The sequence below is a fragment of the Xyrauchen texanus genome, chromosome 12, assembly GCF_025860055.1.
Source record: "Xyrauchen texanus isolate HMW12.3.18 chromosome 12, RBS_HiC_50CHRs, whole genome shotgun sequence".
Taxonomy (NCBI): domain Eukaryota; kingdom Metazoa; phylum Chordata; class Actinopteri; order Cypriniformes; family Catostomidae; genus Xyrauchen; species Xyrauchen texanus.
Window position 1 is genome coordinate 9,999,499 of NC_068287.1, and position 15,795 is coordinate 10,015,293.

A 15,795-nucleotide genomic window follows, 5' to 3' on the forward strand; every position below is an offset into this window, starting at 1 on the left:
AGATAAATAATCTTTCCTTCTTGTTGATAAGCCAAGCACTGTCTCCACTCTTTAACTGTAGCTCTCTACTCAACAAACGACATCGTCTCTCATGTGTCTGTGATGTTATTTGTTGCAGTGTTGTTGTTTTTTCTGCACCATCATCGACAGGTAAATACTGCACAGATTTAACTCTGTAGTGATGGTGTTACAGATTCAGAGATAACACTGTATTTCAGGATTAAAGGAATAGTTCACCTAAAATTAAAGATTCTGTCAGCAACTACTCACCCTCATTTTGACAGAAAGATTCAAATTAATTTTTTGTTTTTGTTTATTGTATTGGCAGCCGTTAAGCTCTAAAGAGGGCAAAGAATTACCATAAAAGTAGTCCTTATAACTTGCATGCTGTATTCCAAGTATTCTACAGCTTTACAAAAGCTTTGTATGGGGAACAGATTGAAATTTAAATGAATATTTACTACAAAAAATCTTACCCTCTGCCATAGAAGTTTATTTTGTGAACATATGTAAGACATATTTGCTTATTTACACTAAAGTAAGGTATTCTGACTCTTGTTGTTTATCAGATGCTGGGTGCAGAACAAACACATGGAGTACTGGTGGATTATTCGTTCTCCCATTTTACTGGCTGTCCTGGTGAGTGAGATCTAACTTAGTTGACCTGAAAGAGGAAAATGACCATAGAAGATGTGTACATGCAGTTTGTTATGAACATACATTTAATAACACAACGATGCATGAAATCAAGCTTGTATAAAATAATTAGAGTTTACGTACATACCTCACTCACTGTTGGCCACCTAATAGATCACTGATTAAATCTGTGAATAAATCTGAATGAGATTGTTTGACAAACAGATTCAAAAGTCACTGGGATTAATCAAAATCCACACTATTAGCATATAAACACCAACCATATCCATATACCATATCCATGGTAAATATGCTATAGTAACATTTCTGATAATGATTTTACCATTACTCAGCCCTCTGGCCTTTTTTTGACATAATAATAGGGCAAAGAGCACAGCCAGGCTAAATGTTTTATTCTGTTTCATGCCCTGCAGTTTCCATCTATGCTTAAACTGTCACAACCAATTACATTGCATTCGCCTTTGTATTAAACACACCATTCAATATTGAAGTCATAAAGCACAGTGCCATAAATATTGCATTCTAGGAAATATGAATATAAATATGATTGCGGAATATGTTGCGAAGTCAACATGAAATCAAAATTGACCCTATTTACCTTAATGCACTTTGGTCTTGTTGTGCGTGATTCATCAGTGCATGTTATTCCAAACAGAGTATGTGCATCGAGTATCAAATATATTTTTAAACAACAAAAGCAATCTGTATTCACTCCGCTCGAACTCCATTCTGGGTTTTCCATTTCCCACTCCTCCATAACAAAACAAAGTCCACCCAATTGATTTTCATTAAAAAGGGTGAACATAATATTAACCAAACCTCAATTGTTGCCAAGAAGATAAAAACTGTTTAACATAAGTAAAATTCAGTAAATTCTAATTAAAGGGACAGTTCACCCAAAAATGTAAATTCTCTCATCATTTACTCGTCCTCATGCCATCCCAGATGTTTATGACTTTCTTTCTTCTGCAGAACACATATGAAGATTTTTTTTAAAGAAAATTTCAGCTCTGTAGGCCCATACAATGCAAGTGAATGGTGACCACACCTTTGAAGCTCCAAAAAGCACATAAAGGCATCATAAAATTAATCCATAAGACTCTAGTGCTTAAATCTATGTCTTCAGAAGTGATATGATAGATGTGGGTGAGAAACAGATCAATATTTATAGTTTTTACTATAAAACACTTACATTATTTCATATTCTGAAAGTGAAAGTGGAGTCTTATAGTAAAAACGACAGAAATGTTTATCTGTTTCTATTTTTCTGTTATCCTGGAGTCTTGTGGATTAGTTTTATGCTACCTTTATGAACTGTGTGAAGCTTCAAAGTTTTGGTCAACATTCAGTTGCATTGTATGAACTTAGAGCTGAGATATTCTTCAAAAAAATCTTTGTGTTCTGCAGAAGAAAGTCATACACATCTGGGACGGCATGAGTGTGAGTAAATGGTGATAGAATTTTAATTTTTGGGTGAACTATCCCTTTAATTGTAGTTTGGTAGTTATTGTGCACGTTTCATTGGTGCATGCTATTTCAAAAATTCTGTAATTACTCCACTACAGTTCTACTCCGGGTTTTCCATTTCCCACTCTTCCTTAACAAAACAACATCCACTCTACAACAAAATTTCAGTCAGGACCACTTCCATCAAATGAATACTTTTATTGACCTATATGACAATCTGGTGGTGTTGGTGGGATGTTTCTGCTCTGGGCAAACTCCCTGCCCGTGCATGGACAGAGCAGGGAGAGCAGCGATCAGATCCATGTGAATAAAACAACAATGTACAATTTCCTAACAGGTTTTTTTTTTTTTTTTCTGACAGTGGCAGTACATCATATTACAATTGTTCACTTGCATAATAAAGATTAAATGTATACTTGATAGAGCTTCAAACAAGCTAGTATATCAAGAACAAGCCACAATAATACATTAAGTTAGACTTACAATAGATTACAGAGAGAGTTGAAGTTGCGTCCTATTTTTTTTTCAGGTTGAATAGTCAGAAATACTGTATGTGTAAATAAAGAAGTTAAATCGGTTGTAAATGTAATTTCACATTCACTTTAAGTCCTACGGCCATGATTGCAAAGAGTCACCCTCTTCCTCCAGCTGCTAATTCCACATGATTGCATTGAAAGGCTCTCTATTCAAAATTGCTTCCATAAAGGGCGCATTGGCTGTGAGGTGCACATGATCATTTAACAATGCGCAGTGATGTTTCTGCACAACCGTCCAGATCTCAAGTGCTTCTTTATTCGACAGGAATTCCTATGTTTGCATTCTCACAGGGTTAGAGACGGTTCAGCTGCTGTTCCCAGATTCCGCCAAGCACGACTGACTTCCTTCCCCATGGTCGTTGCCGCCCCAGCCCCTCATTTCTGTCTTGAGTCATTTGTTGTGGTGTGAGGAAACTGTTGTGTCAGTTTTGTCCTGCTAATATGATGTAATGGTCTTAAGCAGGGCCTTATGATGTTGTTTTGTTTTCTTCTGTCTCAGATTAACTTCTTCATCTTCATGCACATCATTAAGATCCTTGTGTCCAAACTGAGGGCACATCAAATGAGATATTCTGACTACAAGTTCCGGTGGGTGTCCTACAGATCTCCTCATAAACATTTTTACCCTAAATTATTCCTTTAACACAGTGTTGTTGTTTTTTCTCTTTCTCTTCATTTTCAGGCTTGCTAAGTCCACCCTTACCCTGATTCCGTTATTGGGGATCCATTCGGTCCTGTTTTCATTTGTTACTGATGAGTCTACCTTACATGGTGCTCTACCACTGCGCCTCACAAAGCTCTTCATTGACCTCTTCTTCAACTCCTTTCAGGTCAGATAGTAATTTAGGTTCTTAATACACATTGGCTAGGTTCAGAATAGCATACTACCTTACTACTCTTACTATTGCTGCAGTATATTGCATGTATTTTGAGTGCAGTATGCACATTTTCCAGACAATGGAAACATTTTTGCAAACCAAAATGACATGCTTTATTACACATTTGGATGCAGTTTCGAGTGAAATTATGTAAGGTATTTAAGGTTAATATAAGATGGACATTTTAATGAGTAAAACATACCTCCCTAACCTAAAACTTTAACCTAAACCTAACCAATAGTGTCCTAAAAGCAAATTCGAATGAAAAGCACGTGTACGTGCAACCACGTCATATTGTGTCACATTTATGGCAATATTGCTTCACTTTCACTTTAATTTCGAGCTGCCTTGCCTGGGCTCGAGGCTTGGTTTCCGAGTCCAAAGTCCAACAATCTATCAGATGAGCTACCAGAAGCTAATTATGTTGGAATAAGTGTGTACTGTATTTTGCGGAAATAAAGTCTATAAGTCACAATGGGTCAAAATTACGTTGTTTAGAGAAAAAAACACAGATAAGTCGCATCTCTGTATAAGTTGCACTGACAGAGGTTGCATATGAACTCACTAGGACCTGGGAGCAGCCGTCCGACTTCCCTTCAGAAGCTCAAATGTCAAATGTGCTCATGCAGTGAAGATTAAAGTGGGCCTACCTCAGAATCTACACATTGTACCACAGTGTTTTTGGGCTTGTTTTAAAAAGGACAATTATTGCATGTAACAGTTTTTCATATTCTGCTTATGTTTCATGAAAGAAAAGTGGCAACTTTAAAACACTTCTATCATCTCTATGACTGATGTTTTCATCTGTTTTTGTGTTTGACCGGCAGACATCAGTTATGAATAAATTATATATATATATATATATATATATATATATATATATATATATACACTCACCTAAAGGATTATTAGGAACACCATACTAATACTGTGTTTGACCCCTTTCACCTTCAGAACTGCCTTAATTCTACGTGGCATTGATTCAACAAGGTGCTGAAAGCATTCTTTAGAAATGTTGGCCCATATTGATAGGATAGCATCTTGCAGTTGATGGAGATTTGTGGGATGCACATCCAGGGCACGAAGCTCCCGTTCCACCACATCCCAAAGATGCTCTATTGGGTTGAGATCTGGTGACTGTGGGGGCCATTTTAGTACATTGAACTCATTGTCATGTTCAAGAAACCAATTTGAAATGATTCGAGCTTTGTGACATGGTGCATTATCCTGCTGGAAGTAGCCATCAGAGAATGGGTACATGGTGGCCACAAAGGGATGGACATGGTCAGAAACAATGCTCAGGTAGGCCGTGGCATTTAAATGATGCCCAATTGGCACTAAGGGGCCTAAAGTGTGCCAAGAAAACATCCCCCACACCATTACACCACCACCACCAGCCTGCACAGTGGTAACAAGGCATGATGGATCCATGTTCTCATTCTGTTTACGCCAAATTCTGACTCTACCATCTGAATGTCTCAACAGAAATCGAGACTCATCAGAGCAGGCAACATTTTTCCAGTCTTCAACTGTCCAATTTATGTGAGCTCTTGCAAATTGTAGCCTCTTTTTCCTATTTGTAGTGGAGATGAGTGGTACCCGGTGGGGTCTTCTGCTGTTGTAGCCCATCCGCCTCAAGGTTGTGCGTGTTGTGGCTTCACAAATGCTTTGCTGCATACCTCGGTTGTAACGAGTGGTTATTTCAGGCAAAGTTGCTCTTCTATCAGCTTGAATCAGTCGGCCCATTCTCCTCTGACCTCTAGCATCAACAAGGCATTTTCACCCACAGGACTGCCGCATACTGGATGTTTTTCCCTTTTCACACCATTCTTTGTAAACCCTAGAAATGGTTGTGCGTGAAAATCCCAGTAACTGAGCAGATTGTGAAATACTCAGACCGGCCCGTCTGGCACCAACAACCATGCCACGCTCAAAATTGCTTAAATCACCTTTCTTTCCCATTCTGACATTCAGTTTGGAGTTCAGGAGATTGTCTTGACCAGGACCACACCCCTAAATGCATTGAAGCAACTGCCATGTGATTGGTTGATTAGATAATTGCATTAATGAGAAATTGAACAGGTGTTCCTAATAATCCTTTAGGTGAGTGTATATATGAGTTACTTCAAACTATAAGTCGCAGGACCTTTCAGATGATGAAAAAAAGCGTGACTTATATTCCTGAAAATACGGTAAATGTAGGTTGGTGGGTAATACAAGTGTTAAAATTAGGGCTGTCAATCAATTATTTTTTTTTATCTAATTAATTACAATTAATCGCGTATACAAATATTTGCTGAGAAAGCCCCTCATATAATAATAATTCTATATATAATGATGAAATAATTATACATAGTTATCTTTAAATATTTTAAAAAAATTATATATATTTATATATAAAATAAAAAATATTCAGATAATTAAAATGCATTACATTCTTGTAGCAGAAGAGTTAATCATTGATAAGACAATATAAAAAGTGTCTTTAGAATACAATGTATTGTTTACGACCATATTATTGATCATTAGTCAATCATTGGCGCACAGTTCACACAGAGCTGGATTATCCATAAGGGCACTTGGGCCAGTGCCCAGGGGCACCAACCATTCACAACCACTAGGGGGGCACCACATGACACAAGCTTTAAAAATATTTTTCGTAAATTATTATATTATTAACTTGAAATTCTTGAAAGACCATACATAACTTGTTTATGAACACTAATTTAACAATAATAATAATAATAATAATAATAATAATAAATTATAAATAAATGAAGATTACATGACCACTATCACTCCCCCCCTCCCCAATCTGTCAGAGTTGAGTTGGTCCACAACAATTACACGCAAATGTGTCATTTTTTTTTAACGGCTTCTACAGAAAATGAATCAAAATCCAAAATGGACAGACGGCAATTGAGTGGTTTGCTAGACATTTAGCTACAATAAAAAATGTTCCAGGGATCGACAAATTTTTTGTTAAATCACTAGTTTTTTGGGAGAACACGGGAATTGCAGACACCAGCAGCACTAAGTCTGACACTGCTGGCGCTGCTAGCGGGGGAGATGCAGCAGCTGCTAATGTTAGTCAGGGCGTCGGCGATGACCGCCAGGCGAATGAGGATATTCTCCTTGTCCTTGGGGGAGACAGGAGCGAGGAAGACTTGGGTGAGGAAGAGGACATTAATGAAGATAAATATTAGGGGTGGGACGGTACATGTAAGTTATTCGTATTGAACCGAAACGGTACGGGCGTTACGTCTCGGTGCATGAATTTACACGGAGAATACACGGTATAAAAATAAATAAAACTAAATAGCGATACATATCGTTTTATTTCGCATAATGAACAGTCTGATCAAGATTGCAATGCTGGAGTGTGTGTGTGTTTGTGTGTGTGCGCGCGCGCGTGATCGAACTTTTTTTTTGGGGGGGGCCTTTTGAGGTATAGTGCCCAGAGGCACCACACTGTCTTGATATGGCCCTGAGTTCACAGCAATCCATTTCACAAGTGAATTTGACAATCAGTTTGAGATTTATTATGAGGGTTTGTTTAAGCTTGTCAATTTAGCTTGTGTAGCGTCTCGGGGTGCGTATTTTAGGTCACTGTGTCAAGTTAAATGTAGTTTAATACTTAAAACACATCTTGAGATCTCTTAGTTCGAATTTGCGCTCCATCAAGTGTTTTGAATGCAAGAATGTAACGTATGTTTGTGTTGTTCTGCCTACTGAAGTGTTTTCTTCACTGTATAAACTGCTCATTGCCATACAGCTGAAGTTTCACTTACTGCCCTCCGGAGTAAACAGGTGGTACTACAAGCTTGCATTTCTCAGGAATCTTCCTTATTGCAGTCCGGGGGCATGCGATTAATTGCATAAATTTTTTAACGTGTTATTTTTAATAAAATTAATCATACTGAATTAACGCATTAAATCGACAGCCCTAGTTAAAATGTATCATTTTTCAAATGATGCTTTAAAATAAAAGTTTTGATATAATTACATTGCAGTGTGTGAGTAATAAGTAATAAGTCTTAAAAAAAAGTAATAAACAGCCAAAGTAACCTTGATTTGTGTAAAAGTGAATAAAACTCAGATATTGTATCACCTCTAGTGTTAATCACACCAGGCAACTGCAGCAAAACGTAGAAAGCATCACGTAAAACTCAGTTTGCAAAAATGTTGTTATTCTAATGTCCATTCTATGAGACTAGGTTGAAATTGTCTGTATGCATACTGTAGATTTGCCTAAATGTGCAGTATACTGTATCGCACAATGTAATGCACTCAGCCTGACCTTCTATTACCAATTGTGGCATTAAGTAATCCGTGCATTGTGCATTGTTGTATACTGCTCGTTTTTGGCAAATACATCTTGCCAATATACAGCATATTTTCCTATATAGTCTCATATGCTGCTAATTAAAGAGATGAGTGGGAATGTCCCTTGATCAGGAGGCAGCTTATTTTACAGTGTCAGAACTAATTACTTTGAGTGAGCAGGCTGTGTAAATTGGCAGACATATCCTTTGACAAACTGATAATGACACTAAAGTGGAGCGCAGCTGTAATGTGTCAAATTCGTATCATCTGCCTGGAGCAATAGCTCTGATGAGACTTTTCATGCTTAAAGATTCAGAGGGAGGGAGGTTGAAAGAGAGAGAGACCATAAAGATAGACTGCTACTGTATGTATCCATCTGTAGACACTTCAGTCCTAATTGGCTTTAACTTATTGCAGATTGCACTCAGTACACTCCTAATTCAAATTGTCTGTGTATATTGTCAGGTTTAGCTATTATTACCTTTATAGATTTATGAAAGTATCGGTATTTGTTTATATATGACTATGAACTCCTCAAAAGATGGTGTTTTGCTGGGCTTCTGGCTGTGAAAGCAATTCTCAGAACACTTATCTATGCTTTGATTGATGCTTTTAGCAAAAGAGACTTACAGTGCGTTCAAGGTATGCATACTTAAAAAGTGCATACTTTTACCAGTATGTGTGAATCAGTGACTGTGACATTTCTATCACCATGCTATACTAGTTGAGCTACAGCAACGTCATGGCATACCCTGCTGGAAATCCAACCTAGACCAGTTTGAATTTCCATGCTGATCCAGCTGATCCTGGTTTGTGGTGATTAGTGCTGGTCTTGTTAGTAGATGTGCATATTCACCAGGAAAACTTAACCTAGCCAACATGGCTAAAGTAATTTAGCCTTATTGGACAGGTTCCTGGGTGAACTTCCTTGTAGGCCATGGGACAACATTCTTATTAACCACATTTTAGGATTCACAGGAATAGTGTTTGGCTTAGAGCTGAGATTAGGGGCTTGAACATAAATCTAATCAATCTGTTGTTTCCTAATGATTTCAGGGGTTAGAGTAGAGAAGCCTTAACTTTAAACCTTCCCCTAACCCGATCCTGATTGAGCCTGTACGGCTGATCAACCTGTCAGGCACAAAACACTCTATATTGCAAAACATACACCAACTAGTTGTAGACAGATGAAGTCTTACAGTAAATGGTAGTAAAGTTTGTTTATTCATGCTCTGATATGTTCACAGGGGCTGCTGGTTGCAATCTTATATTGCTTTGTAAACAAAGAGGTGAGTTTGACTCCCTTTTTCTAAATGAATACCCAACTTTTTTGCAAATCCGTTTCCTGACCTTTCATTTGTCTGATTGTTCAGGTTCAGTCTGAGATTCTAAAGAAGTGGAGACGTTGGAAGCTTGGGAGGGACATTGAAGAAGAGTACCGCCACACTTACAGCCAGACCTTGCAGATGAAGAGTTGCAGCATCATGGTCCATCCACCCAATCTGCCCCGACTGCCCGATATCGCCACCACAACCTCGATGCTCTGCAGTCCAGAGGAGAAGCAGATGTTGGTGTCTAGCAGCCAGAACGGTATAGAAGCTGGGCAAGGATGCTTGCAGTTCACCTCTACTCCACAAGATGGTTTCATCTGCAGTTCGCTAACAGAGGATCCAGTGGGAGCTGACAGGGCACGGCGTTATAGCATTTCAAAGGACAATGCTGAGAGCAACCTGTGAGTTGGAGGAAACGTGTCTCAGCGGCAATCCTTAGCTCGATCACTCTCGCATCCTAAGGACAAGGAACCAGAACCCTTGGTCCTAGCTGGAGCGAAAGATGTGTATGTGTGCCAACAGTGCCTGGATGAGTGTGTGAGAACACCTGCTGTCTCTAAAGCTCAGCAGGCAGCTCATGATGGATCTCATGAAAGATCAGTAATACTAAAAGGTGGAAATACCTTAAGGAATTGCACAAGTGTACATGCTAAAAAACGTGAGTCTTACATCTAGTCTGGTATAGATTTGTATTATGTTGGTGGTTCAATACAGGAGACCCGTCTGGACAAATACACACCGAAAAAACATAAAATCAAGCATGGGACCAAAAGGAACCATCATAACCACACATCTACAATGTCTCGGATGGATGGACTATAAGAAGAGACACGCTTAACTGAACTTAAATAAACTGGTTTATGCATTCCAGATAGTATTATTGAGGACAAGGAGAAACCAACAGGTTCTTGTCTTAACAGCATCTTCTCTATAACCCATCCCTTCAATCTCTTTATGGAAACAATTGACGCTTTTTGCATACATGTAACAAGTAAGGGGGCGTTCACACAGGACGCATTGGCAAGCTAGACGGAATGGATTGTAATAGAGTGCAATTGTGGCCACCCACTTTTTCAGCTGTCTTGGTTCCGGAAGTTGAAATAACGCAGACTGATGGCTTAATCAGAAGCATATACCATTGATTGACAACCTCTTAGCTAACCGTAGGTCTTTCTTTAAAAGTTTATAAATTATCGTAAATATGGAATAATGTATGGGATATTTACTCCCGAAACCAGACTGCTGTGCTCTATTGAACAGAAGGCGTGTTTATAGGTGCATTAACTCCCATACATCATTGCTGATGTACCCATTCAATATGTAAGAGTTGCTTATCCCATCCGTAGAGTGATCTGGTTGGTCCGTTATCCATTGTTGTAAAACTTACATTGATCCATAAATTTAACTTGTAAAACTTTACAATCTGTTGCTCATGGTGCAAAGTGCTAAAAAAAAAAAATAACAAAACATGCCCCAGGGGCAAAAGATGTTTGTCTGGTAAATACAATAAATCGCAAATGGAATGCAAAAATGTGTCCTGTGTGAACTGACCCTAAAGCTGTTTGTTTAGTTGAATTAAAACCATTTTGACTTGGTTAGAAATTATTGTCAAGGCAAGAATGAATCAAACAGTACTTCTTCTGTTGGTGACAGACCCAAATATTACAAAAACACAAAGATTATACAGTGCAACACAATTCATGTCTAGTACAAATCCATTAGTCTCACATATATAATTCAGAGGTGAAGGTTGCTTAAGGCAAATTCTGTACTCTGAGCATGAGCTCAAGCACAAGTTATGTGAATGTGCCACTATTAATCAAGATGATGTGCTCCCTTCAAGGAAACATGCTCGGTATACTCAAGCATGTAAAAAATACCCATATGTAAAAGGGTCTAAGTCAATGAACCCATTTACATGCACTTAATAAATTGTCTTTTCCAGGCTTTTTGCAGAAAGCTGCATTCTGAAACGCCATGTAAACTTGAATGCAGTTTTCTTTAAGCCATTTAAGGGATTAAGAGAAAGCCGTTTAATACACATAGGTTTCTGGTGTCCATGTAAACGAGCTCAATGCCTTAATGGTGTTGCATGCCAGATATGGGTCCTGTGTCGCTGGTCAAAGCGATAATGACATTCCACCAGACATGTTGATAACAGTCAGTATTCGTTGGCTACCTGTTTTGCGTGTTTCTTATCTCCTGATAGGCAGTTTAATTCATTGGCGTAGATCTTTGAAAGAAGTTCATGAAGCGTAGGAGTATCCGCAAGGAAGACAGGCGGCAACAATGAGAACATTTAGAACAAATTGCAACCTAAGACATTGATCAAAGCAATTCCTTGCTCAAAGGATGTTTTCATGCTCAGTTCAACATGTAATTGCTTTAAAAATGCATAATCACACCACCAAAATGATTTTGCAGAAGAGTTTAAAGGTGAAGTGTGTAAATTCTGCACTACTAGTGGGACCAAACAGAAAATAAATGGAAAGTTAAATTTAGTTATTTTTGCTAATCTGTTTGGAGCCGCCATTGGCATAGAAATCAACATACTGGTCTCACTGAATCAAGTTGTACCTACATTTAGCATTTTAGGGCCCCACATTGGAAATTTCACATTGGAACTGCCGCGATACATATATACAGAGGTGTAGGTTCCAGGGGGATGGGGTGTTCAAGACAAATCTACGCCCTTGCATATAGGGAACCATGATATATTATTTTGCAAAGGTGTTGCCACAGTCAACACAGATGATGACAATGAGCAGCTGATGTCCTATATTATGTGTTTGTGTGCTTAAAAGATGCACATTTATAATATTTTGTTTGGATCGTCAAACACATGCTGATAATGATTATTGCAAATAACTGTGTGGGGCAATTTGCACAATTTTAATTTATATTTGTTAGAAATGTAAATATCAGTATATGCCTGTTGAGATTTGTAATGACTTTGTTTTGTGATGTGCGTATTTTGTGCTTGTGTGCTTCATGGAGTGTGAGAGAATCCTTATGGTCCTGGTTTAAAGTTCATCAGTTTAAAAGAGAAATTGGCCAATTTTGCCTTTTCTGTGAAGCAGACAGAGATAAATCTGTGTTAAAGGTAAAGTATAGGCGGCTATTTTGTAATAATTGCAGGTCAAAGACTGTTACGAAGAACATGCTACACATTCTTTTCCAAAAAGGGAAATTCTTTATCGCAACATGGGATCAAAGGGCATGAACTTGTGAACTTGCCCGCTTCTGCCTGTCAGCAGGGGAATGTGCTGTAGCAGGCACTCCACCTAAATCTAACCTCAACCAAAATTTGTGAAGGGCAAATTACATTTGGGAACGAAAGGGTCTAGCCCCCTTTCTGTGCAAGTCAGTGATCCCAGAGGTACAAGAGCCAAGCTTTTTTAGTAGCAGATGTTAAGATGTAACATGAGATGCATTTGGTGAATTAAAAAAAACAACACATATACAAATATATATATATATATATATACACTCACCTAAAGGATTATTAGGAACACCTGTTCAATTTCTCATTAATGCAATTATCTAATCAACCAATCACATGGCAGTTGCTTCAATGCATTTAGGGGTGTGGTCCTGGTCAAGACAATCTCCTGAACTCCAAACTGAATGTCAGAATGGGAAAGAAAGGTGATTTAAGCAATTTTGAGCGTGGCATGGTTGTTGGTGCCAGACGGGCCGGTCTGAGTATTTCACAATCTGCTCAGTTACTGGGATTTTCACGCACAACCATTTCTAGGGTTTACAAAGAATGGTGTGAAAAGGGAAAAACATCCAGTATGCGGCAGTCCTGTGGGCGAAAATGCCTTGTTGATGCTCGAGGTCAGAGGAGAATGGGCCGACTGATTCAAGCTGATAGAAGAGCAACTTTGCCTGAAATAACCACTCGTTACAACCGAGGTATGCAGCAAAGCATTTGTGAAGCCACAACACGCACAACCTAGAGGCGGATGGGCTACAACAGCAGAAGACCCCACCGGGTACCACTCATCTCCACTACAAATAGGAAAAAGAGGCTACAATTTGCAAGAGCTCACATAAATTGGACAGTTGAAGACTGGAAAAATGTTGCCTGGTCTGATGAGTCTCGATTTCTGTTGAGACATTCAGATGGTAGAGTCAGAATTTGACGTAAACAGAATGAGAACATGGATCCATCATGCCTTGTTACCTCTGTGCAGGCTGGTGGTGGTGGTGTAATGGTGTGGGGGATGTTTTCTTGGCACACTTTAGGCCCCTTAGTGCCAATTGGGCATTGTTTAAATGCCACGGCCTACCTGAGCATTGTTTCTGACCATGTCCATCCCTTTATGGCCACCATGTACCCATGCTCTGATGGCTAATTCCAGCAGGATAATGCACCATGTCACAAAGCTCGAATCATTTCAAATTGGTTTCTTGAGCTTCGTGCCCTGGATGTGCATCCCACAAATCTCCATCAACTGTAAGATGCTATCCTATCAATATGGGCCAACATTTCTAAAGAATGCTTTCAGCACCTTGTTGAATCAATGCCACGTAGAATTAAGGCAGTTCTGAAGGCGAAAGGGGGTCAAACACAGTATTAGTGTGGTGTTCCTAATAATCCTTTAGGTGAGTGTATATATAAGCATCAGAAGATATAAGACGGTGATAACTACCAATAGTTCTGAAAGAAATAGTTAACCCAAAAATAAAAATGTAATAATTTACTCATTCTCATGTCTTTTCTACTACAAATGAAACACAAACACATGTTTGGAAGAATTTCCAAGCTTTTATTTTGTATACCTTGAAAGTGGATGAAGATTTATACTGCCAAGCATTGAAAAGAACGAAAAAATAAAACCCAACATAAACAGGGTAGTCTCATGACGAGGACTTTTTCATCATGCACCATTCTCAACTCAGTTCAAACGGTTCTATAGGCTCTGCAATCTTTGGTTTTATCGCACATGTTTTATCGCACATGCTTATCGCACTGCTTTATGTAAAAAAACCTTATAATAATGACTTCAATAATAAATAACGAATTCTACCGAATAATAGAAAATATATCCGTTAGACTGATATCCAACAACAAGCACACGAATAGACTTATATTTTAAATAAACATATGCAAAATGACAATGTGATATCTCAAGTTTAAATCAGATGGCTGCGATGCAGACTCTGTTTATTCTGCATGTCTCAGAAATGTGAAGTTGTCAAGAGTAACATTAAGACACTATATCATACACAATTTCCACTATTTGACATGTCTGTTTATGTTTAAAACCTTTCGAGCGAGAACATGCATCTGTAGCTCTGTCACCCCTCAAGCAGGAAGTGTGTGTGAGGTGAGGGAGGGATGACGTGATTTCTTTATAAAACAATGCGAACGCAAGTCACCTGCAAAGAACAGGCGTGAACGTCGCAATGATTTTAATGCACTTTTTAATTGGCCACTTGATTTTCTAAAGAGCGTGTCATTAAACGAATTTCACAATCCTTCAGGGCTGCACAATGAATAAAAACATCACAATTGTGGTATAGTTATATGTGATTATTACACCACAAAAAGCTGTGAAATGAATAGCCTATATGGTCTCACCTCAGAGTGCATAAATAATAATAATATTGATAAAAGAAGAAATATTTGTTGAACTATATGTCATATTTGCTATATGGAACAATGAATAGAATAGTTACATTTAAAAATTGAATTTTCATTTCGTATGGAAGCACATCCGGGTTAAGCCCTGCCCACATCTGGTTATATCTGAATACAGATCAGACTATTTTGGATCGCAAAAGATACAGATACAGATAGTGGCTTCACTGTTTACCCCTACTTATAAATGTATTAGTTACATTATCATATCAATATAAAACATGCATCTGGCTGGTAAGTTTTGTCTCAACACTGTCATTTTAAGATATTTTTGAACACTTAACCCCACCCCTACACCTATAACTAACAAATTATATATAACATCATCACTGTAATCAACCAACAATAAAGACATAACAAGCAAATAAAAATACAGTCGCAATAATATATATAAAAAAAAATACAAAAAGCACCATAAAAGTATTCCAGATGACTTTTAAAGTCCTCTGAAATCGTATGATAGCTCCAGCGGAAAATAGAAGTTTAATCTCTGAACATCTTCCTCTCGATGAAGCCAGCTGCATCTCATTAAAAAAAATAAACATTAGCATGTCATAATCTATCATAAGTTAAGAGAACCAATGGCATCTGACGTAACACTTGTTGTAAAGATGTAAGTGACTTTAGCCATTCTAACTTCCTCGAGACTGAGCCATTGATTTAGCCACACCCTCTCTCTCCATAACACAGCACCGATAATGTTGAAACCAATACAAAGCATGTTCTCACGGTTGTCAAACACAACAGTAGTGACAGCACCCTCAACTGACAAATTACAAATCAGAATATGGCATTAAGTCTCAATAATTTGCTACAATGACAACACTATGAGAACACGCAAACATTATTGACAGGACGAAAGCGTCAGAGACCTCGGCCTGCGGACACATTTTTGTTTGCTGTTTACAGAGTCTAGAGTTGTCATAGCGACTGGTGAGACATATTATGAC

The 15,795-nt window shown here is 38.3% G+C and overlaps 1 protein-coding gene across 2 annotated transcripts in view; it reads left to right on the forward strand.

Moving 5' to 3' along the window:
• The window catches only part of gcgra (glucagon receptor a), a 142,606-nt gene extending 127,594 nt beyond the window's left edge, over positions 1 to 15,012 (forward strand). For both annotated transcript variants that reach the window (XM_052139861.1, XM_052139862.1), the window contains 5 exons: positions 570 to 639; positions 3,160 to 3,248; positions 3,343 to 3,490; positions 9,112 to 9,153; positions 9,238 to 15,012. In XM_052139861.1, coding sequence (XP_051995821.1) covers positions 570 to 639; positions 3,160 to 3,248; positions 3,343 to 3,490; positions 9,112 to 9,153; positions 9,238 to 9,600 — 712 coding nt within the window. In that variant the 3' untranslated portion in view covers positions 9,601 to 15,012. The remainder of the gene's footprint in view (positions 1 to 569; positions 640 to 3,159; positions 3,249 to 3,342; positions 3,491 to 9,111; positions 9,154 to 9,237) is intronic.
• Positions 15,013 to 15,795: the final 783 nt, after the last annotated feature.